Source organism: Nycticebus coucang, chromosome 5 (assembly GCF_027406575.1).
Source record: "Nycticebus coucang isolate mNycCou1 chromosome 5, mNycCou1.pri, whole genome shotgun sequence".
Taxonomy (NCBI): domain Eukaryota; kingdom Metazoa; phylum Chordata; class Mammalia; order Primates; family Lorisidae; genus Nycticebus; species Nycticebus coucang.
In genome coordinates, this window is record NC_069784.1 from 4,573,508 (window position 1) to 4,598,834 (window position 25,327).

The window sequence follows — 25,327 nt, forward strand, 5'->3', positions numbered from 1 at the left end:
TACAAAGTTAGGGGTTCTCAACTTTGGGTAAGTTAGGGGTTACTTATTAGGAACTCTAAGGACAATTTTTCTACTATTGACTAACATTATGTTAAGTTCAAACACTAAATGAAAATGCTTAAGAAAAATTTAAATACAGTCATACCCTGATAGATTAGGTAGGAACCATCTGTGTGTCAGTTTAATAAACTCTTTAGTGCCTTCAAAGCCTTCGGCACAATACAAAGTTAAAAAAAAATGAATAAGTACCTATTTCCAATTGAATTCGTCTAGAATAAGGTCCTCTTCTACCTTTTCAAAATATTAACTAAATTCCTAAGTTTGAACTCACATTCTATGACAATTTACCAAGAACAAAAAGCAGTCACTAAAAAGTAAACAAACTTGTTGACAAATTAGTGCCAGAAACAAAAGCTTACCACTAATAACTATGCCAAAATCAAAGCCTTTACTTTGGACTATCATTATTCTTCTTTCCATTAATTTATTTTTTTAAGAGACAGGGTGTCACTCTGTCACCTGCCCTTAGTCAATTCTCCTGCCTCAGCCTCCCAGAAGCTGTGACTATAGGCACATGCCAACACGCTTACTAATTTTTAATTTATTTGTAAAGACAGGGTCTCAGTAGGTTACCAGGCTGGTCTCAAACTCCTAGACTCAAGCGATCCTCCTACTTCAGCCTCCTAAAGTGCTGGGATTATAGGCATGAGCCATCACATCTGGCCTTTCATTCCTACTGCTCTTTTAAAACTTTAAGTTTTCATCATTGTTTTTGAGTATCTATAGCAACAACCTTCTAATGGTCTCTAATCTTTCTCCATTTCAATCTCTTTTCTAAAGCTATACTGGAATAATAATTTTAAAACAAAAACTGGACCATATTACATTGCCACTTAAGAGTTAGAAATGCTCAGTATTTGATCTCTAATGTGGCATAAAAGGCCCTTAACTTCCTTTCATGTTTTATTTTCTTCCTTACCCACCCTATCTCTCATCTGAACTACATACAATCAATTTTCCTGTAGGCCAAGGTCCTCCTGCTTCTATACATATTGATAACCCTTCCTAAATATTCCTTCTCTGTCTGTCTGACATATTAATACTTCTCACGGCAGAGCTCAAATATCACCTCTTCAGTAAAGTCTTTGCCAACCTGCCCTAAGAAAACATATGTCCCTCTGCTCTGTTCCCAAAGCCCTCAATACCTATCCAGTTGCTGCAGCACTCTTCACACTAACCTGTACTCATATTTTTATGTTTAACACATTTTCTCATTACTCCCTCCAAGACGACCAGATACAGAGGGTGCCCCCCAAAACTGTATACACATATTGAGAAAGGTGTATTTTGGAGGACATCTTTTTATATTTTCTTCAACTATGTATAATGAATGCTTCACATACAGCATCTGACAAAAACAGTAAGTATTTGGGGGCAGTAGGAAATAAATACATGGGGCTAGAGTAAATTAAAAGTCAGGGGTAGTGGCTTACACCTGTAATCCTAGCACTGAGGATTCCTTGAATGTCAAGACTAGCCTGAGCAAGAGCAAGACCCAGTCTCTACTAAAAATAGAAAAATTAGCCAAGCTTTGTAGCAGGCTCCTGTAGTCCCAACTACTTAGGAAGTTGAGAGGCAGGAGGATCACTTGCGCCCAGGCATTTGAGGTTGCTGTGAGCTAGACTGTCGCCATGGCACTCTACGCTAGCCTGAGGCAACATAGTGAGACTCCATCTCCAAAAAAAAGTTCTTGTGAACAAAGGCATGAGAAAAAACTCAGTACAGCACCTAACAATAATATCAAGAGTTATAGAATCCTGAAAATTAGAATGCAACAGATATTAACCTTAAGCAAGAATTATAAACTCCAATGTTTCTATAATTAATTGGAAAAGTTTGGTATTGTTCTTTTCTTATTATTTAGATAACACACTTGTAAAACTCTCTGGGCCTAGAGTTTGTTTTGAAGGAACGATTTTACTAGGGAGTCATTCACTTTAGTAATTACAGTACACTTGTATTTTCTAATTCCTTTTTATGTTCATTTAACTAAATTTTTCTAGGATTCTGTTTATTTTCATTTGTTGGCATATTTTTCTCACAATATTCTTTTATAACATTAAACTTTATATTGATGTCCCACTTCTCATTCCCAATACATTATTTTTGTTTTCCCTCTTCTTTCCTCTTGATCTAAGTTTTATTAACTTTATCTTTTCAAAGTATAAACATGTGGATTTGTTGCTATCTATTTTTCTAATTCAATAATTTCTGTTCTTTGATTATTTCCTAACAGGGGTAAAGTGATAGCTCATTATGGTTTTAATTTGCATTTCCCTGATGGATTAGTGATATTGAACATTTTTTTATGTTTGTCGACCATTTTTCTCTTCTTTTGAAAGGCTTCTGTTCACATCTTTTGGCTACTTTTTAGTGTGGTTATTTAATTTTTTATTGTTGATTTTTTTGTAGATTCTGAATATTAGCCCTTTATCTGACATACAATTGTGAATGTTTCACACATTTTGTAGGTTGTCAATTTGCTGTTAATTATTTCCTTTGCTGTGCAGAATATTTTTAATTTACTCTAGCCCCATGTATTTTTTATTGTTGCTGTAATTGCTTTTGAGTCCTAGACATAAATTGTCTAAGCCAGTACTTAGAAGAGTTTTGCCTACTTTTTTCCTATAAGTTTTATGGTTTCATGCCTTACACTTAAATCTTTTATCTATCTTGAATTAATTTTTTGTGAGTTGTGAGCAACAGGGGTCCTATTTCATTCTTTTACCAGGGGCTATCCAACGTTCCCAGGACCATTCATTAAATAGGTATTCTTTTCCCCCAGTTTACATTGTCTGCCTTCTAGAAGATCAGATGGCAATATGTAGATGGTTTTATACGTGGGTTTTCTGTTCTGTTCTATTGGTGTATGTCTCTATTTCTGTACCAATACCATGCTGTTTGGTTTCTATATTCTTACAGTATAGATTGAACTGTAGTAATGTAATGCCTCCGGATTTGTTCTGTTCACTTAAGATTGCTTCAGCTATTCGTGCTCTTTTTAATTCTAAACAAAGGATAGAATTATTTTTTTTCTTGCTCTGTGAAATACATTAGTATTTTGATGGGGATTGCAATGAATCTGTAAATCACATTGTGTAGTACGAACATTTAACAATGTTAATTATACAGATCCGTGAGCATGATGTTTTCCATTTGTTTATGTCATCTGCAATTTCTTTCAAATTTCTTTCAACATTCTTACAAATTTCTTTCAAAATTCTTACAGTGTTTTGCAGTTCTTTTTGTAGTTATCTTTCACTTATTTCCTTGGTTAAGTATATTCCTAAGTATTTTATTGCTTATTCCTAAGTATTTCATTGCTCTGCCTAGGACTTCCAGTACTATACTGAATGTAAGCGGTGACAGTGGGCATCCTTGTCTTATTCTAGTTCTTTGGAGGGGAAGGCTTTCAACTTTATCCTATGCAGTATAATAATGGCTGTGAGTTTACCAAACACCTGTATGACTTTTATAACTTTGAGATATGCTCCTGTTGTAGAGGGTTTTTATCATAAAAGGGTGCTGTATTTTGTCAAACTCTATCTTTCCATCTATTGAAACGATCATATAGCCTTTGTCTTTGATTTATGTTTATGTGGTGAATCACGTTTAATGATTCACATATTTTGATATATTGCATTGGTAGAATGAAGACCATGACTTCCTGATGGATTATTTTTTTGATCTGCTGTTGAATTCGGTTTGCTAGTATTTTATTGAGGATTTTGGCATCAATATTCTTAAGTGATAATTGGTCTGTAGTTTTCTTTTTTTGTTGTTGTCTTTTCCTGCTTTAGTATCAGAGTTGATACTGGCTTTATAGAATGAGTTGGGGAGATTCTCTCCTTCTCAATGTTATGGAATAATGTTTTGGGTTTTTTTGTATGGTTTTTGGCCAGGGCTGGGTTTGAACCTGCCACCTCCGGCATATGGGGCTGGCGCCCTACTCCTTTGAGCCATAGGGCACTGCCCTATTTTGGAATAATTTTTGCCATATAGATACTAGCTCCTATTTGTAGGCCTGGTAAAATTCAGCTTTAAAGCTATCTGGTCTGAAGCTTATTTAATTGGAAGATTTTTTTATTACTGCTTTGACCTCAATGCTCATTCAGGAGTTGAGTCTTGGGAGGTTGTGTTGTTTCCAAGAATTTGCCCATTTCCTCAAGTTTTTCTAGTTCACATATAAAAAGATTTTGGTAGCATTTATGGATGTTATTTTGTATTTCTGTGATATTAGTTGTAGTATCTCGTTTCTCATTTCTAGTTGAGTTTATATAGGTCCTTCCTCTTCTACTCCTGGTTAATCTACCAAGAAATCGTTCAAATTTTATTTTTTCAAATAATCAACTTTTTGCCTTGTTTATCTTTTGCAGTTTTTTTTTTATTGTCCACTTCATTTAGTTATGTTATGACATTAGTTATTTTTTTTTCATTTGCTGGCTTTGGATTTGGTTTACTCTTTCCCAGTTCCTTGAAATATGTTATTAGTTTGTTAATTTGCGATTTTGTCATTTTGATGTAAGCATATAAGGCTATGCTTACATACATAGCTATGCTTACCCCTTGCAGACTACTTTTGCTGAATCTCATAGATCCTGATAGTTTGTGTCCCTTTTGTGGTTCAGTCTGAGGAATTCTTTTATTTCTGTCTTTATTTTACTATTGACCCAATATTCATTCACCAACAGGTTGTGTAATTTCCATGACTTTGTATAGATCTGAGTTTCTCTTAGAATTGATTTCATTTCATTTCACTGTGGTCTGAAAAGATACTTGAAGTGATATTAAATTCTTCTTAATTTGCTGAGATATGTTTTGTGGCCTAAGATATGATCTTGGAGAACATACCATGTACTGATTAAGAAGATACATATACAGTAGTTTTTTGATAGAATACATATTTTGTAAATGTCTGGTAGGCCCATTTGTTTTAGGGTCCTGTTTAAGTCCAGTGTTTATTTTCTGCTTCAATGAACTGTCCAGCCCCATCACTGCAATGTTCAGATCCTCAGCAATTACAATGCTTTTTATCTCATTGCTTAGAGCTAGTAGAATTTGGTTTATGAATCCGGAACTCCAGTGTTAGGTGTCTATGTATATTTTGGATTGTTATATTTTCTTGTTGAATTGTTCCCTTTACCATTTTGTGATGACCACCTTAGTCTTTATTCACCATTGTTCATTTAATGTCAATTTTATTATATAAAAGAAGGCTACCCCTACTCTCTTTTGGTTTCAATTTGTAAGGAATATTATTTTCCCATTCCTTCACCAAGAGTCTTTTGAGTCTTTGTGTGTTAAGTGTGTTTTCTTTAGACAACAGATACTGGGTTGTATTTTTTTCATCCATTCATTCAGCCAATGTCTCTTCAGGGGGGCATTTACACTATTAACATTGAGTAATAAAACTGTTAGGTGGGATGCTGTTCTATTTCTCACTTTGGTAGTACCTTATTGCATTGTTTTCCCTCTTACGTTGTAGTTTTATATGAGCTAAGAGCTTTAGAGCTTTAGCTTTGGGGTAATTTTACACTGGTAGGTTTCCTGTTGTGTTGAACCACATATGATGCAGTTCTGAGTACTTCTTTCAGTGCAGGTCTGGTCTTGACAAATTCCCTTGGTATCTGCTTGTCAGAAAAAGTCTTTATTTTTCATTCTTCTATGAAACTTAGTTTTGCAGGATACAAAATTCTAGGCTGACCATATTCTGTTTAAGACTGAGGATGGGGGTGGCACCTGTAGATCAGTGGGTAGGGCATCGGCCATATACACCAAGGCTAGTGGTTTTGAACCCAGCCCAGGCCAGTTAAAATGACAATAACAACTGCAACAACAACAACAAAAATAGCCAGGTGTTGTGGCAGGCGCCTATAGTCTCAACTACGTGGGAGGCTGAGGCAACAGAATTGTGTAAGCCCAAGAGTTTGAGATTGCTGTGACCTGTGACAACACGGCACTTTACCCAGGGTGACAGCTTGAGACTCTGTCTCAGAAAAAAAAAAAAAATTAAAGGAAGACTGAGGATGGGGCCCCAATCCCTTCTGGCTTATAAGGTCTTTGCTGAGAAGTCTGCAGTTAGCCTGATAAGTTGTTGTTGTTGTTGTTTGTAATTTAGTTTGATGTTTTCACCTCATGGCTCACAGGAACTCCTTCTTTGTGTTAACTTCGGCCAGGCTAATGGCTATTTGTCTTGGTCAGTGGTTCTTCACAATGAATCTCCCAGGTGTTCATTGAGCTTCTTGTATCTGGATATCTAAATCTCTAACAAGACTAGGGAAGTTTTCCTCAATTATTCCCTCAAATAGGTTTTCTACCCCGTGTTTTCTCTTCTTCACCCTCAGGATGCCTATGATTCTTACATTTGTCCATTGGTTTTCTATCCCTTGGTGCTTTTTCTTCTTCACCCTCAGGAAGCCTATGATTCTTACATGTGCCCATTTTATAAAACCCCATATTTCTCATAGGCTTTTGTTTATTCCTCTGATTCTCTACTTCCTTTTTGATTGACTAATTTGAAAGAGTCTTCTTCAAGCTCTAAAATTTTTCTGCCTGATCTAGTGTATTCTTAATGTTTTCCACTGTGTTTTGTATCTCCTAAAATGAATTTTTCATTTCCAGAAATTCTACTTTTGTTTATTAGGCTGTTCTCAAACTCCCAAGCTCAAGCAATCCATCCTCCTTGGCCTCCCAGAGCACTAAGATTACAGATGTAAGCCAACATGCCCAGCCCCAGCTTGTTTTTTTAATGTGTCTATCTCTTTAGTAAATTTTTCATTCATTTCCTGAACTGTTTTCAGGTTTCATTGATTTGGTTTTCCATTTTCTCTTGTATTTCACTGAGCTTTCTTATTGACCATATTTGGAATTCTTTATCATTTCAATATTTTCATTTTTTATTTGGATCAATGGCTAGAAAGCTTGTGTGCCCCTTTCAGGGTGTCCTTTTGCTCTGAGTTTTCATGATTCCAGAGTTGCTGCACTTGATTCTCTCTCATTTGGAGCAGTGTCATTTCCTTTCTTTAGATTTTGCTTAGATGGGGCTTCCTCTCCACACATACTCTTAAGGGTATGTCTGTAGCTCATGTTAGGTAAGAACTTTTGGCTTCCTTGTGGGTTCTTTAATGGGGGTCTAGGTTCCAGATGGATGCCTTTGGTTATAGATACCCTTAGTGTGGTTTTTTTCAGTTGCTAATTATTTCTAGGCTGTAGTGGTGGTGAGATATGTGTGCAGGCAGATTTCTTGTCTCTTGTTAAGGGAGGATTAGAGGTGTCTGAAATCTTTTTTTCTTTTCCCCAACCCTGTTGTCTTATCAGTGTGAATTATACTGGGACACCCAGTGTAATCTCTGTGATAGTAGGTGATGCTTCTTTGTAAGAATTAGCCATGTCCTATGTAATTGAGTCGTTAATTTCCATAAAGGGCTGTACAAGTTGTCCACTTTGCCAGTAGGTGGCACTTGCCAGCAAGAACCACTTGCAGTGTACTACTGGGGGGACTTGTGACTGGCTCTGTCCCCACAGGGGAAGAACTCAAATGCTCCAGGTCAGGGGTCCTCAAACTGCAGCCTGTGGGCCACATGAGGCGGTGTGATTGTATTTGTTCCCGTTTTGGTTTTTTTACTTCAAAATAAGATATGTGCAGTGTGCATAGGAATTTGCTCATAGTTTTTTTTTTTTTTAAACTATAGTCCGGCCCTCCAAAGGTCTGAGGGATAGTGAACTGGCCTCCTGTTTAAATAGTTTGAGGACGCCTGCTCCAGGCAGTAGGGTTGGGAGCCTGGAGCTTCCAGGGCACTCCTTTATCTCTACCACAGCAGAGGCAGATGGAGAAGTGAGGTTGGGATAGGTCAGGTGAGGTGTCTCTGCAGGGGTCAAGGTCTCTCTCCTAGGTTCCTGGGGAAAGCCACCAGGGAGGGGCTAAAGTGGCCCCACCAAGCCAGAAAGTCTGCTTGTGGGCGAAGCACCATCTGAGATTCACAATCTGGCTTTCAGGAATGGGTTTGTTCTTCTCCCTCTTCCCCTGCCCTGAAGTCTCTGGTCACAGGTGGGAGCTCAAACTAGCTTAACTCACCAGTAGTGGCACTATAGCTGGGTGGAAGTTTCTCTGTCCTGAACACTGTCCCATGCCAACAGGACAGCTTTCCTGTGTGGGGAGGGATGCTCCGTGAGTGCTGTGACTCTAACCTATACTGCACTTTCCTCTCAGTTCTGACTACATGGGCTCTGTTGCCTCAAGATCAGTTCACAAATCTGTCCTCTGTGTCCCTGAGCAACATGATCAAGTCCTGGGGATGTGGGATCTGGCCTTTGAGCCCATCCCTGGGTCCCCCAAATTTGATCTCTGACCATGCCAGGAAGATGTGTGTTGGTCCCAAGTTGCCTGTGGAGCATGTAAACAAGTTCAATGTTGTGCTTCAAAGTATGCCCTTCTCTGCTGAAGCAGTCAGGCAAGCAGCACTTAGGAGAGCCAGAAGGTGGGGGAGCTCACAGACCAAGTTAACACCTTGTTGTGCTGCAGGTCTTTAAGAGAAAGGCTGTGAACCCCTTTTTTGGAAGCCTGAGTGTGGTAGGCACACCAACGGAGGAGAAAACAGCTACTTCTAAGAATCTTGGCTCTATCGTCCTTCTTGGCAGCAGAAAGCAGGGGATGCACAGGGAGGAAAAAGGTCTAAATGGAGGACAGCTAGCACTCTAGTTGTCTCTGTCCCTCTCCCCTGAACACAGCCTGCCAAGAATCCAAGCTTTAGGGTCATACAGACTCCCCAGGACCAGTCCCTACGGCTCCCACAGTCTGGGCCAACACTGGGAAATGTTTGTGTAGGAACAAGTGAGACAATAACTGAGTGGTTGAAGCTCCCTGGGGAGGATAAGCTCCCTGTACATAGAGAAGCAATATGGTGTCTGCCATCTCAGCTTGCGTCTACAGTGACTTGAAGCGACCCAAATAGGGCTGGCAGCCTGGTGCTTTGTCCTCAAGAAGCTCAGTTTACTGGCCGCAGCAGCTTTGGGGCTTGTGAGGGTAGCAAGGCTCTCTAGCAGCTTGCAGACCTGCTGACTTCCAGAGGTGTGAGCAAAGGAGAAATAAACATGCCCACCTATCCTTTAGGTCTCCAAATATCTTGGGGGCTGATCTCTGCCACTATCTTGCTCCTCCTCATTCCTTCCCATGGAATCAATGGTAGGTTCTGGCACTTTTCCCACAGAAAAACACCCAATCCGTGTTTTGTTTCGTTTCCATCAAAATTTTTTCCTTCTTTCTGAGATGGCCTGGCAGCTGATGTCTCTGGTCAGCCATCTTTAGAGATAATCTTTACATGTATTTCTTTTAGATGACACTGATACAGTTCACAACATCTATCTTTATCAAAGTCTAATGTTTAATGGTACTTTTTGCCCATATTCACAGCAATACAATGACTTTAGAACACTAACTACATTCCCTCCATCTAGACCAGCGGTTCTCAAACTGTGGGTCGCGACCCACAGGAAGTGTATTAAAGGGCCACGGCATTAGGAAGGTTGAGAATCACTGATCTAGACTTACACTCTACTGTTATCTATAGTTTTTGTTTTGCGTTATACCCAATATTCATTTGGATTAACTTTTTTTTTTTTTTTTTGCTCTTCATTCCTTCCTACATCTCTTACCTTCCACCAGAATCATTTTCCTTCTACTTGAATATGAAGATTATATATCAATAAAGGTGTTAATGGGGGTAATGGTAAAGTTATTAGAATTACAATAAAAGCTTATTGGTGATCCTGACATTTTAAAATCTGATAGTATTCTTTACAAGGGCCTTTTTATTGGGCCTCTTATTTTGCTGCAAGTAGCTATTACCAGTTTGGTCCAGCTCTAGACCAAAATAAGCTTCCTTGTCCACTTGTTTATTTAGTGTTAGTTTCTCCATTCAAAATAAGATACTAGAAATAGCTTTATTTTTTCCATTGTCCCAAGTCCTAATGATACCAACAAATAAAAGCAAAAGGAAGCAGGTTTGCTGTAAGGCATGAACTTGCTCCTGCTGTCTATCATATTAGAAATTTTCTCATCCCCTAATTCAGGGGTCAGCACATGACAGAAATAAAGCTTTACTGTCACACGACCACATGCTGATCAATGAAGTAGTGTTTATGGCTGCTTTCATGCAACAGAAAGTATGAACTGCAAGCTTAAAATACGTACCACTTGCCCTTTTATTAAATGTTTGCAGACCCCTACTCTAAATTAGTAGTTTCACTTCATACTATTTCACTTCTATTATTATACTGTATCTGTTGTGAGTCATCAATATATTTCATATATAATTACATTACTGTTATTAAAAATTTCTCTCATAATCTAGCTTACTTAATTCTAGAGTCATTACTGCATCTTAATTATGAAGTCAAGAGAAGGGTTTTTAGGTTCTGTTATTTCTCTTCCATCTTACCCAGAAGTAAAATCCATTCACTTTCAATTAATAAATATTTCCTGAGCATTATTATGTGCTAGAAATAGTGGAGACACTAGAAATTCAACCATTAACAAGCTAGAAATATTTCCTCTCCTCATGGAACTTATATTCAAAAATGACAATAACAGAAATATAAAACAAAATGAGGCAAAATATAGTGTGGTAAGTATTAAAAAAACTAACAAATGGTTAAGATTGAAAATAATAAAAGGAGATGTACTTTTTGATCCTTTAGTCAGAAAAATCTCTCTAAAGAAATGTTTAAAATGAGATCTAAGAGATAAATAGGAGCTAAGAAATGAAAGAATGGAAAGCATTACAAAGGCCAGAAATACTAGCATATTCACAGAACTGAAAGAAACAAGTATGGTCTGAACACAGAAAAATCTGTATAAGATTAAATTGGAGAACTAGGCAAGGTCCGGAACACATAAGACTCTATAATCAGTGTAAGCGAGGAAGACATTAAAGGATCCCAAACAGTAAAGTGGCATGATGCAAAGTACATCTTAAGATCATTCTTGTTACTAGAGAATGAACTGGAGGGGGACCTGGGACCAGTTATGAGTCTAGTGTATTCCAGGAAAAAGATGACAAAAATTGTATGTTCCCAAAGGTTAACAGTAGAGACCTAAGCAGACTAGTTCAAAATAATGTTCAAAATAATTTGTTGATTAGATAGGTATGGAGCATAGGAGAAAGTAAATCAAAGAATGATTATAATGATTGTGGCTTGAGCAACTATTTAATATAATTTTTAAGACTGAATGGCCAAGTAGAAGGGAAATGATAACTACATTTTAGACAAGTTAATTTTGAAATGTCTCTGAGATACCATGTGGAGATGAATACAAAATCTGTAACTCAAAGGAAAAGTCTAGGCTAGATATATAAATTTGGCAGTAAAAAAGGAGAAAGATACTTACAAACATAAATTTCTGAATATTCCTTTTTGTTAAAGGAATATTCTAATAGTAGAATAGACAGTAACAATTTTTTCTTCACTTCTTTTTCTTTCAGGGAAAAAAGAAATGCCATGCTCTAAACTAGGAAGAAGAAAACATAAGGAACTGATAACTAATAATACTAACTGCTGCCGAACACGGGAACCCAGTAAATAAAAACAAGGATGAAGGGGAAACTTTATGTTTTACAATGTATCATTTTAAATCTTTGTAGAACTCTGTAGCATGTAAATGTAATACCTACTGAATATTTTTTAATTAGGGAAATAGTCATCTACAATTTCTTAAACCCTCCAAGAATATAAAAACAGTACCTACTGAAGTTTCAAATGAAATTTTTCACTGAAAGTCTCAATCAAAATATTTATGAACTAGGAATGACTCTGAGTTCAATAACCGAATCCTGCTCATACATAGATAATATAATCAGAGCAACCTACTACCAAACATCATGCTTTCGCTAATACATATATTTTAAGACAGGGTCTCAGCTTTATCAGCTGGGCTAGAATGCAGGTGTACTATTATTCTTCACTGCAACCTCAAATTTCTGCAAACAATCCTGCCTCAGCTGTCCGAGTAGCTGGGACTACAGGTGCACACCACTACATCCAACTAATTTTTAATTTTTTTTGTAAAGGCTGGTCCCAGCATGAGAGGATTATCTTGCTATTGCCCAGGCTGGTCTCGAACTCCTGGCCTCAAGCAATCCTACTGCCTAGACCTCCCAAAGTGCTAGGATTACAGGTATGAACCACTACGCTCAGCCTGTCAATATTTGAAATGGCAAAATAGGGCGGCACCTGTGGCTCAATGGGTAATGCGCCAGCCCCATATACCAAGGGTGGCAAGTTTGAACCCGGCCCCAGCCAAATTGCAACAAAAAAATTGCCGGGCGTTGGCTCGGCACCTGTGGCTCAAGCGGCTAAGGCGCCAGCCACATACACCTGAGCTGGTGGGTTCGAATCCAGCCCAGGCCCGCCAAACAACAATGATGGCTACAACCAAAAAATAGCCGGGCGTTGTGGTGGGCGCCTGTAGTCCCAGCTACTTGGGAGGCAGAGACAGGAGACTCGCTTGAGCCCAGGAGTTGGAGGTTGCTGTGGGCTGTGATGCCACGCACTCTACCCAGGGCAACAGCTTGAGGCTCTGTCTCAAAAAAAAAAATTTTCCAGGAGTTGTGATGGGCGCCTATGGTCGCAGCTACTCAGGAGGCTGAGGCAAGAGAATTGCCTAAGCCCAGGAGTTGGAGGTTGCTGTGAGCTGTGATGCCACAGCACTCTACTGAGAGAGATAAAGTGAGACTCTGTCTCTAAAAAAAAAAAAAAAAATGAAATGGCGAAATAATAATTATCAATATTACAAACCAGATAACAATAAATTTGCATTATCAACTAAGTCTGAGTACTCAAATGTCCTAATTAGCTCCACCTACTATCTCTTCAATTTTCTATGTCCCCAACCTGCTGCTTAAAGTAATTAATTACACAAAGGATACTAAAAACATAAAATAACCTTCACTATCAACTTTTCACAATGTAGTTTTTAAATGTGAAGTTGCCAGGAATGGATTAACAAACTATAGTATATGCATACCATGGAATACTATTCAACCATAAAAAAGGTGGAGAGATTTTACATCTTTTGTAGTAACCTGGTTGGAGTTGAAACACATTCTCCTTATTAAAGTATCACAAGAATGAAAAACAAAATATCAGATGTACTCAATACTAATATGAAGCCAACAGACAATTTAATACATGCTCACATAAGACAAAAACTCAGTTCAGTTCCAGCTGGGGGAAGGGGGAATGAGGAGGGAAGAGAGGAGGGGATAGGTGTACTTGCCACTTATGGGGCACAATGACAGGGTATATGACACACTTACAAGGGGACTCTACCTAACAAATAATAAATACTGTAACCTAGTTGTTTGTACTCTCACATTAACCTGAAATAAAAATAAATGAATAAATCTGAAGTTGGATGCTTTGGTTCTAACCTGGAGAACAAAATTTAATTCTGTCTTTTCAAATGAAAAAAAAAGTTACATTCCAGTAACACTAAGGCCACTTTTAAAGTATGCAAATGCAAAGTCTTCAGAATGGCTGGCATATAATGGACATCTATTAAATGTGCTGGGCACTATGCTATATACTTCGTATCTTATTTAATTTGCTCAATACCCTGTGGAACAAATATTATTTCTATTTCACAGTTAAGAGAAATAAAGCTAATAAGTTATTTCCCAAAATTTCCTAGAAATTGAGGGAGTTCATGACACTAAAATTCATATTCTTTTTACTGTATCAATAGTTTTCAAACTTTTCGGTCTTACAACTGCTTTATACTCCAAAAATTATTAAAGATCCCAAACCTTTTGTGTGTACATATCTCACAGCTACAATAGTCAAAATTCAAACTGAACATATGAAATTTAAAACTACAATAAGCCCATTACACAATATAAAAATGTTTATAAAAAACATTAACTGCATTTTCAAAACCAATGAGTGACAAGGGCAGTACCATTTTCGATTATTTATAAAAATGAAAACAAATTTGTTGGCTCAATGCCTGTAGCAGAGCAGCTAGGGCGCCAGCCACATACACTGGAGCTGGCGGATTTGAACCCAGCCTGGGCCTGACAAACAACGAGAACTACAACTAAAAAACAGCGCCTGTGGCAGGCGCCTGTAGTCCCAACTACTTGGGAGGCTGAGGCAAGAGAATCGCTTAAGCCCAAGAGTTTGAGGTTGCTGTGAGCTGTGATGCCACAGCACTCTACCCAGGGCAACACAGTGAGACTCTGTCTCAAAAAACAAACAAATCTTTAATGTTTGGTTTAATAGAAGACAGTTGGATTTTTATATCTGCTTCTACAATTAATCAGGTATAAAATGTTTTGGTTTGACACATATGAAGAAAACACATTTACAGCTAAAAAAAAGGAGTATTTAACAGCCTTTTCAGACAGGTGGGAATGTTTTTTGAATCTATACCAAAACTCAGAAAGCAGTCATTTCTTATTAAGTCAGTTGCGATGTGAAATCTAAAATCATATTAATAAGTTTTTGCACTGTATTAAACTGAAATACAGTGATTTCTCTTGCACTTTGAAAGGATCTTTTGCCAATGCATGATTTTGTAACACACGCCTTGACCATCTGAAAAATATCAGTTGACTGCAAGTTAGGTAGATCTTCCAACTGTTGACATATTTCACTATATAATACCCCCCCAAATCAATTTGGTAGTATCACCTCCAACCTGACCAGAACAGTCTTTTAAGTATGGGAACACATCAAGCTTACCATGCAGAGACAAATTCTCTAAATTTCTAATTTTCATTTGAAAGGCTGAATTTTTTTAATTGGCAACAAGTACTGCCACTTGTTTTCCTTGAAGTCACAGGCTCACTTCATTTTCCAGAAAACGGTTTGCCAAAAATTCAAATTATAATAACCCTACTTTGTCTCCAAGCTGTTCTTTTAAGTAAAAATAGCATTCTATGAAAAAAGTGGCTAGTTCGGCTTCTAACTCAGTTTCATAAATGTTTTCTCCTGTTTACCCTTCAGACTGCAACAGAAGAACATCATGTACAACCCCCATTATTTCACAAAGAATACCAACAGGCACATACTCAAGATTAAGATTTAATAAAATTCATCATTTTTACAGTTTAATCAAAAATATTAGATGAAATTGGCATTTTAATTTTATTTATAAAAAATTTTTATTGCAAGTACATGGTAATGAATAATACAACCACTACTATTTAGTGCCCTGACATGTACTAAAGTGCCAAGAAATTTACTCACACTTTTGTACCATCAGTGAAAATGTCAGCACAGTGAAAAAGGCAAGTAATGACTCGATATTATATTATAAAATGGTTTCATTTTGTACGCCCCTTTGTCATAGATCAAAGCAGGAAATTAAAAGTACTAGAACCAACACAGCTCCAAGTTCTACAGATACCTTCGAGTTACCACCCAAGCACACAGTAAAAAGAGACAATTTCATTTTTTTCTCAAAAATGGTAGTATGCTACCAGAACTTACACATGCACATATAATCTTACATCCAAACCATCATCAACTCCTACACCTCTATCTTCTCAGCACTTCCAGTTTTACACTGACCCTTGCCACCCAAGTTTCTGATTCATATCAGCCAGAGTGAGCCTTTTAAAAAGAGAGTGCCACACTCCTCATCTAGAAACCTTGACAGCTTTCCATATTGCTCAGAGTAAAAGCCAAAATCCTTTTACTCTGTTCTACATGCTTATAACCCCAAACATCTCTCAAATCTGACATATCCTAGCACTTTCCCTTTACTCACTTTGTTCCAGGCTCACTTGCCTTCTTCCTATTCCCTCAAAGTGGTATCTTTGCCTTTTGCTATTTTCTGCTTGAAACTCTGTTCTGCCTGATAGCTGCCCCCTAGTTTTATTGAGGTAACTGTTCAAATTTCTCTTTATTCATTCCTATCTTCCCTGACCCTGACCTCAACAAAATAATTACTACCTCTCCTCCCTGTACTACCAGCATACTCTCTCTCTAGCCTCTTCACTTGTATTTATTTAACTTTTTAACAACTTATTAAAGCCAGGCACTGTGGCTCATGCCTATAATCCTAGCACATCAGGAAGCTGAGGCAGGAGGTTCACTTGAGCTCAGAAATCAGAGACCAGCAAAATAGCAAGACCTCTTCTTTACAAAAAAATAGAAAAATCAGCTGGTCATGGTGACACACACTTGTAGTCCCAGCTAATTAAGAGGATGAGGCAGGAGATCACCTGAGCCCAAAAGTTTAAGCCTACAGTGAGCTGTGATGATGCCACTGTCCTCATGCCCAGGCAACAGAGCCAGACCCTGTCATTTAGAAAACAAACAACTCTCACCTATCATTATCAGTCATACCACATACACAGGGTGACAATATACACATTTTAAGAAAGGAAAACACTATTAAAATTGTAACATTCATTATGTATCAATGTTTGACTCTTGCAATTACAAGAGATACAAGATACAATATATAAAATAACAAACAATAAATATTATTGGGGTGTGTGTGTATATATATATATGTGTATGGTTTTTTTGTTTTGTTTTTTGAGACAGAGTCTCACTTTGTCGCCCTCAGTAGAGTGCCATGGCTTCATAGCTCACAGCAACCTCAAACTCTTGGGCTTAAGCGATTCTCTTGCCTCAGCCTCCCAAGTAGCTGAGACTACAGGTACCCGCCACAATGCCCAGCTATTTTTTTTGTTGCAATTGTCATTGTTGTTTTATAGCTGCCCTGGGCCGGGTTCCAACCCGCCAGCCTCAGTATATATGGCTGGCGCCTACCCAAACGCCGTTATTGGTATATATTAATAGAGTTTTAATACACTTTTTTCCTTTCTTAAAACGTGTATACTTTTTTTTTGGCACCCTATGTCTTTGTTAGTTTATTGTCTGTCTCTCCATAGAACGTGAGCTCCATGGAAGCAGGCACTTTGTCAGTTTTGTACAGTTTTGTAATCTCCATGGACCTAAAACATTACCATATATTATTAGCAGCTTACTATATTTTTGTTGAATGAGTGAATGAACTAACAAAAGAAAAAAGAAGCTATAAAGAACCAGAAGAGCAGCATCAAAATCTGTTTTCACTCTCCAAAAAGCATTTCACCCAGGACTGGTTTCTACGTGACCTTCTAGGAAAATCAAAGTATACGTACGTAAGAGTATAAGTAACTCAGCACAGGGTGTTTTAAAGAATTCAATACAGTGCTAAAAGTGAGAGCTCATGCATTAACTGCCTGACAGATTATCTGCAGCCAAGAATCCAAATGCACTGAACTGAGTAGTAGATGAAAGGTGACTTACAGGAGAGTCAGATAAACTTAACACTTTAGTAGACTGACATACAGTGTGAATTCAAGCATCATATACAACCTCCACTGAAGTCCTTTCTATGCTCGGTGCCCATAGGACAGTGGTTAAGGCGCCGGCCATGTGCATCAAGGCTGGAGGGTTCGAACAGGCCCAGGCCAGCTAAACAATGACAACTGCAACAGTAAAACAGCAGGACGTTGTGCCTGTGATCCCAGGTACTTGGGAGGCTGAGGCAAAAGAATCAATTGGGCCCAGGAGTCTGAGGTTGCTGTGAGCTGTGACGTTACAGCACTCTACCGAGGGCAACATAATGAGATTCTGTCTCAAAAAAAGAAAAAAAGAAAGTCCTATCTAAACCTCAAAAGCAAGAATACTTCTATGGAAGGTAATTAATACCAAAGATGAGAGCAAGACACTGATACTAAATGGTATTACTACTGCATGAGCCTTTAGAGTTAAAATTGTTTTATGTCCTTCTCCCTTTTGAAACTACTTATTTCAGAGGTTTAGTAAATAGCATAATGACATAAAAACCAGCTGGAAGAGAAGGCTGGTCTCAAACTCAGATCTGATTACAAATATAAAGATGGCAAAAGACCTTTTCCCTTTTTTCTACTCCTACTTTACGTTCTTCATTCTTGCTCTCAAACTGATCTCCTACCTTTCTCTTATAAAAATAAATGGTGTGAGGGGCAGCACCTGTGGCTCAAGGAGTAGGGCGCCGGTCCCATATGCCGGAGGTGGCGGGTTCAAACCTAGCCCTGGCCAAAAACCAAATAAATAGATAAATAAATAAATAAATAAATAAATGGTGTGAGAATAGGAATATATAATTTCTCTGCCCCACTCCCACCTAATTCTCTGAGAATTGCACTTATTTTTCAGAACCCAAAACATCCTGACAATTACATTGTAGTCTGAATTAAAATAGATTTCTATGACATAAGAGTGACATTAACTTGGGGCAGCCACACTACACAGAACTCAAATCTGATGAATCCTCTTGACTTGTCCTTCCTCATGAGATGTCCAAGACCTAATGTCACCAATAACTGCTCACTTCTGCTACCATTTTTGCCACCGTTGGAAGGTCAGAATGTCTACTCTTACCGCAGTTCAGTGGGCTACAAAGGGAAAAAGAGGCTCCTCAGTCCCTTTTAGAAAGTAGCTCTACAGACATGCTCATATCACAACATTTGTAAGTGGTGGGTCAAGTCCTATTATAGTGCTGATGGCAATGCCATGAGGAAATGTAGCCACTCAACCCAAAGACAGCCAGTCCTACTCTGTTGGAGATGCACATAGGAAAGAAAGAAGAGAAAGGGGGAAAGATCATGCTAATCTAATCACAATCTGCTGAATCAACTCTGATAGGTCAATAGAGTAACAGATTTCACTGCCAAATCACCCTCATACCAGCTGAAGGAATGTAACACACTTTTAATGTGTTAAAATCTTAAGCCTCTAACCACCACTTTTTTCCAAAAGGAAACTGAGGTCTTTCAAAAACAAAGTTTTGAAAAGACTACAAAACACAAAGCAAACAAATATAAAGACCACTAATTCTCTTAAAGGTATGTCATCATTAACCCTCTCCTGTTCACCAGTGGCTTAGTTCAAGATTTTCCTTCCCATGAAGAGCTTAGCTTTACAGTTGCCTCTTCTCAAAGAAATTCATTATGCCTTATTCTTCTGCGTCACCCATCTCGAAGATTTTAGTGACAAAAACAAAGTAGAAAAATATATCAAAAAGATTTATATAGAATAAGCCAAAATAAACATACCACATGGTCACCAGAGTATCCTAGTTCCTAAATTTTCAAGTGCACATTTTTAATATTTCTGATATTAGGATTTTAAAAAGATCTCTAGCTGAAGATATCTGCCAGCCACCAAGCAGAGATGTTACGTGTTAACCATTTCATTGCCACTTCATCGAATATCTGCATTGGGAGGAATACTCTTCTTTGAATTGTAACTTAAATTTAAAACATTTAGTCATGGTGTGAAATAGCTTCAAGAACATATGACAATCTGGTAACACTTAAAATTAATCATATTTAGAGAAGATGACTTGTCACATGTCAGGCAATGTAATTAAGGGCTGTAGAAACTGCCAAATCTCTCAGAATAAATCAGAAATTTTTTACATCTAGGAAAGACTAATTTGAATACTTCATGTATCCACAACTATCATAATTCTGGCACATAAAAACTTCTGACTAGCATCCAAGAGAAGCTGCTTAACTTCTTAAGGATATTTAACTCTGAGAAAACACAAAACAAGTTTAACAAATAGGAAGTGCGGTCAAAACCAAAGAAGTCTTTTATGCATTTCATATCATTCTCAATTTTAAAGGTGTTTTTAAAAAACAAAATAATTTAATCAATTATAAAACATAACACATCACCTATGATGCTTTGCCAAATTTTAATGGCAAAAGTGATTCAGAAAAATCTTTACACTGTGAATCTTTACACTGCTTAGTTTCAATCTTTAATTTTCTGTGGAAGAAAAATATAGTAGACAACTAAAGATATACTAAAGAGACAAAATTTAATAATTTTGCATACTTTTAATATACTACTTCTTTTCTCCACTCAGAAGAGATGTTTTGAATAAGTCATCAGCTACAATCGCTTAGCATATCTGAATACAGTATAGACATGATTGTGTAGCGATTACTATATTCAACTTATACTTCAAGAGATATGTTTCGACCTAAAATACAATATATTTCTCAAAATTATTGATGGCTCAAAAAAAGCAATTCCTATGCAAACAATTCGCCACAAAAGAAAAAGCTCTCTTTGTTCCCATTCAATTCAGTCAATAATTTACAAATGTACACACACCCCAAAAAGTTCACTAAATCAAAGATCAGTGAAAACTTTAAGAGCAAACATGCAATGAACTAAATAGCGACCAAATTACGATTCAACAAGCTCCAGCTAAAATGAAAGACTAAGACAAACAAAATAAAATTTAATATATCTAAAATCCTGTGTTGAGGTTAAAAAAATAAATACAAGAAGGGACAGAACAGAGAGAGCAGACAACTTGAGAAAAGATATTTCTAAATTAGCATCCTCTTGTTTGCTGCTTAACTGCATAACTGTGCGCTGCTTTAGAGCAATAAATGCAGACTTACTGTTGTCTTTGCTCATAAGGCTAATATAGCTCCAGCACTGAGCTAGTTCTGGGCATCATCCTCTGAGGGAAGAATTAACAAACTAGTGTTCTACTGAATGATAAAGATGCTCTTTTATTTATTTAACACACCTACATAGTATTTTCTGTTTCGGGGACTAGTCTAGATCCTTTAGAAACCACGTCATATGAGGAATGAATAGAGAAATTAGGAATGTTTAACCTGAAGATAAGAGAAATATGATAGCTCTTGTCAAATATCTAAAAGGCTGTCAGATGGATTAAGTAACATATTTGTTTGTGTCACCACATAAAAAAGAAATAACAAACAAGAGTGAGAGATGTAGGCAGTACAGAAAACTGAGTTGTCCAATATCAAAATCTCTTTACAAGGCTATAGTAAGGACTAACTACGAAAATATATATTTAAAAATTTTGCTATGAATTGCCACATACACATCATTAGAACTGACTTCCTTGTATTACAATGTGTCCCAATCAACAGAAATGTTTACAAACAGGTTGATCATAGGCTTTGGAGTCCTTGCTATTAGTTTGATTTCTAGCTTTGTGACTTATCCTAAGGATGTAACTTTAGCAAAGTTTCCTTTCTTCTCTAGGCTTCAATTTTCTTACCTTTGTAATGAGAATTTGTGATTTACAGGGCAGCTGTGAGGACTAAATGTTACAATGTATACTGTTGACACACTCAATAAATTGTATCTATAATAAATACAATAATCATCCTCATCATCATCAAGTTGTGAAAGGAATTCCTACAGTACATATAAAACTATGTGATACATGGTATAATTGTATGACTCTGCTATGCACCTACATGACTATATGATTCTGCAATGCACTTGTCATGTTATAACAATCCAAATATACTACTAGCTTGTTTTTGTTTGTGTGATTTTAAAAGGATTTATCTCTTATAATTTGAAAGGAAAAACATCCTAAAAATCTAAATAAAGTATGTAGGTAAAATATTACGAGTAAAAGTAATAATGTAATAATGCAACAGGGAAATTAAGAAGCTAGAGGAGAAAAAAAGAGACTAAAGCAGCGGCACATTAAATAGAAATGACTTTCTGAGAGACTTCACTGCAGAAGATGAGAATGCATATATTGAGGGGGTGGGGGGATTGCCATTTCCACAGGTATGAGAACCACTGGTTATATTTATCCAAAATATCAACAATATAAGAGCAACTAAAAACAACAGGAAATTTCCTTTAAAAAAGTGAATTTCAGTGTGCTAAGGTCAAGAGTTTAAGGGCATATGGATCCTAACTACCTTGAACAAAATTTGAAACTTAACCAAAGTTAAGATGCTGGATTAAAGACCATGGAAGACCAACAATCCTGCAATTCAGTACCTTTTCTAATACTCATCCATCTCCTCTTTTAAAGGAAACTAACTCTCAAAACGAACCTTTTATTTCTTTCAGGGGTATTTCAAGGTAATGTAACTGTAGTTACTATGAAGAACAAATGTGAAAAACTTCCTAACAAATGACTAATAAACTGAGGCCACAATCTATCTCCCACTAACAACGGTTGTCAAAGGGTTAGAATGTAATCACCATCGATAAAGACATGTTTGTTACAACAATAGTAAACTGACAAAAAAAATAAAATAAAATGTAGAAATGAAAAACTGGGCACAGCTTTAAAGTACTTTTTAAGAGTATGATTTCTGATAAATGACAGGTGGTTATACTATTACAATTACAGTACAGCAGAACCCCCATAGTTCACCACCTTCTTAAACTGACCTAATTTCCAGTCCAGATATGCACCACATGTATGTTTCAGTCAGCAGGCTTGGTTACTAATGTTGACCACCTCCGTATGGTGACCAGTTTGTTACAGTCCCTGAGTGGTCAATTTGCAGAGGTTCTACTGTATTATAAATTAAAAACGCAAGTGCAGAATATAATTGTCTTAATACAATAACTAAGAAAATGCCAGGAAGGCTATGTTACCCAGTGGGATGAAAACGTGTCAAACTGTTTATAAAACCAGTGTATGGTGCCCTATGATCGCATTAATATACACAGCTATGATTTAATATTAATAAAGAAAACACACAAGTGTAGAGAATTATACAACGAATAGGAACCTTATTGTTTTAATATTAATTTTTGTCCTAACTTCAGGTAAGAAGTCTACAGTCCAGTGGAATTAAGAGAGCTTATTCCACAAACAGGCATTTCATTCATGTGCACTTCATTTTGAGTACAGAGTGCAGTGTGTTCTAACTGAATGTATGTAACAATTGTCTTAAGTGAAAAGTAGAATGATCAACAATATTTTCCAACTACCCATTTTAAAATGGCCTATAATAGGCCGGGCAACCATAGCACACTGGTTATGGCGCCAGCCACATACACTGAGGCTGGCAGATTGGAACCCGGCCTGGGCCAGCTAAATAACAGTGACAACTGCAACACAAAATAGCTGGGGTTGTGACGGGTGCCTGTAGTCCCAGCTACTTGGGATGCTCAGGCAAAAGAATCACTTAAGCCCAAGAGTTGGAGGTTGCTGTGAGCTATGTCATCAAGGCACTCTACCCATGGTGACAAAGTAAGACTGTCTCAAAATAAATAAATAAAATAAAATGGCCTATGACAGTAAATGTTAAATATGTCAGGGATTATATTAGTTTTCATTAATAAGTTTACTGTTGCTTAAAAATCAACTTAATCCATTATTTTTTGTAATGAAAAACAAAAAATCCAGCTGACAAGATAAAGCAAAAAGTAGAGACACAGTCCTTCAATAACAAATATACTATGCTTTCTCATGAAATTACTATGAAAAATCACAGTACTGTTTTTAGCCATAGTCATCAGGATGAGCCATTATTATTAGTAATTATCGGTGTAAAACAAAGATCAAATGTCTACTCCAACAAAAATTAGCTACTGAGAATTAATTTTAATTGTTCTTGGTATCAAATGCCAACAAATTTCTACTGTGTGACTTTCAGAAATCAAAGCATTCTAAGTTTCCAGAAAGCAGACAAAAAGGAAAAGACAACCTCAGGGCAGGTAGAAATCACAACCAGTTGCATTCAAGTTGGGATCTATAATAGCAAGGAAAGGAGGTGGACGATTTCTCTGTTCAACATTAAAGAACCCAAGGTGAGAGGAAGAGAAAGAAAAAAATACATACTTCCATAAACAAAACAATAAGGCCAGGTTGGATGAGAGGCAACCGAAAATTTCTGACAGTCCAGAATCAGCACACTGAGCGCCTGTTCAAAGATAAACAAAAACAGCTTCTCACAGGAAACTCTGAAGTGGGCAAGGAGGAAACATTCCCTTGCACCCACAGGAACCAACCCCCTGACCACGGCCATGCTACTACTGAACTGGTCATGATTTACTGGCATTTGGCCCGGATAACAGGCAAAGGAGAGGAAAGAGGGGGTCTATTCGAGGGTAGCCTAAGATTCTAGAGGCCTGGGGAGGCACACCCGAGGCTCGGGGAAGGAGGTGGAGAGGGGCTAGCACTCCTCACCATGATTATCTTTCTGCCCGATATTGTGCGTGCGGATGAGAGAGGACAGTCTCCTCACATCCCCCTTGAAGACGCACTCGTGCACCGGATAGTGTGCGGGGCAAGTGCCTCCATCCGCGACGACAGCACTGGGGATGGTGCCGGCTAGAAGAGCTGGGGACTGGGAGGTGGTAGTCACGGAGGAATTGTGCAGAGGCAGGGCCGGGGCGCCGGGGGGATTGGAGGAGGCCGGAACTGCTCTCAGCTGCAGCCGGTGGTGATGGTTACTGAAGATCTTATGACAGGCTTTGCCGCCCTTGCCGCTGCCGCCGGTGCCAGTCCTGCCTCCGGTAAAGGTGCCGCCGAGGGCAGCCGCCGCTTCCTCATCGCCGGGCTCCAGCAGGTCCCCCTCTTCTTTGCTGGGCTTGTGGTCCCTCCGCAGTGAGCGGATCTTCTCCCCGGTCATCGCCGCCGCGAGGGGTGAGGAGGGGATCCGGGAGGCTCACCGCCGGCGACGAAGCTGGAGTTGCGGCGGCACAAGGCGATTAGAGCGGTGGCCGGGAGCCTCTAACACAGCATGAACTCCCAGAGAACCTCCGAGCCCGGGACAAACGCATCTCCCGGAGGCAGAAGAGCTGGCTCTCGCCTAGGCACCAAGGGACACGCGCTCGCCGGCAGGAGCTACCGCCTAGCTGCCCGCGACACTACAATCCCGGTCTCGCCGTCACAGCCACGGCCTCACACTAAAAAGCAGGGCACGGCCATCTTCCCCTCGCTCCTCTCGCGAGAGCTTCCCGAGGGACTGGAGAGGGAGGAAACACCGCGATAAGTGAGCTGCCCGCGGCTGCCCGCGCACCTTCCTGTTCCAGAGTCTCCCGGCGCCGCCACCTACCGGGCAGCTCATTTCCGCCTGAGGCTGGAGTCCCGGGAGCTAATGGACCGGAGCCAGCGTTCACACTGGCTGCGCTCGTGTGCGGTCTGCAACCACAGCCTGCCTGGGAGACGTTCCGTGCATGTTGTAAACAACCACTTAAGCCCTCCAACCTCTCAGCCTCCTGCAGAGTAGGGCAGAATGACGCCACTGCGTGCAGGATGTGATGTCACTGAGATGCACAGGACACTCATTCAGTAAACATTTACTAAGCATCTACTTCGTGCCAGATGCACTAAGCTAGCAGATTTATAAAGCGCCCCTCCAGAGGAATGACAGCCAAACAACTGAGTACAATATCCAACTGAGCGGAGGCGGGGAGGTGGATTGCACACAAAAAAGGGAGGGGCACATTTTAATGC

The 25,327-nt window shown here is 38.5% G+C and overlaps 1 protein-coding gene across 1 annotated transcript in view; it reads right to left on the minus strand.

Moving 5' to 3' along the window:
* Positions 1–24,987, minus strand: part of ANKRD13C (ankyrin repeat domain 13C) — a 91,437-nt gene extending 66,450 nt beyond the window's left edge. Inside the window, exon 1 of the mRNA XM_053591808.1 lies at positions 24,056–24,987. Coding sequence (XP_053447783.1) covers positions 24,056–24,500 — 445 coding nt within the window. The 5' untranslated portion in view covers positions 24,501–24,987. The remainder of the gene's footprint in view (positions 1–24,055) is intronic.
* Between the last annotated feature and the right edge of the window lie 340 nt (positions 24,988–25,327).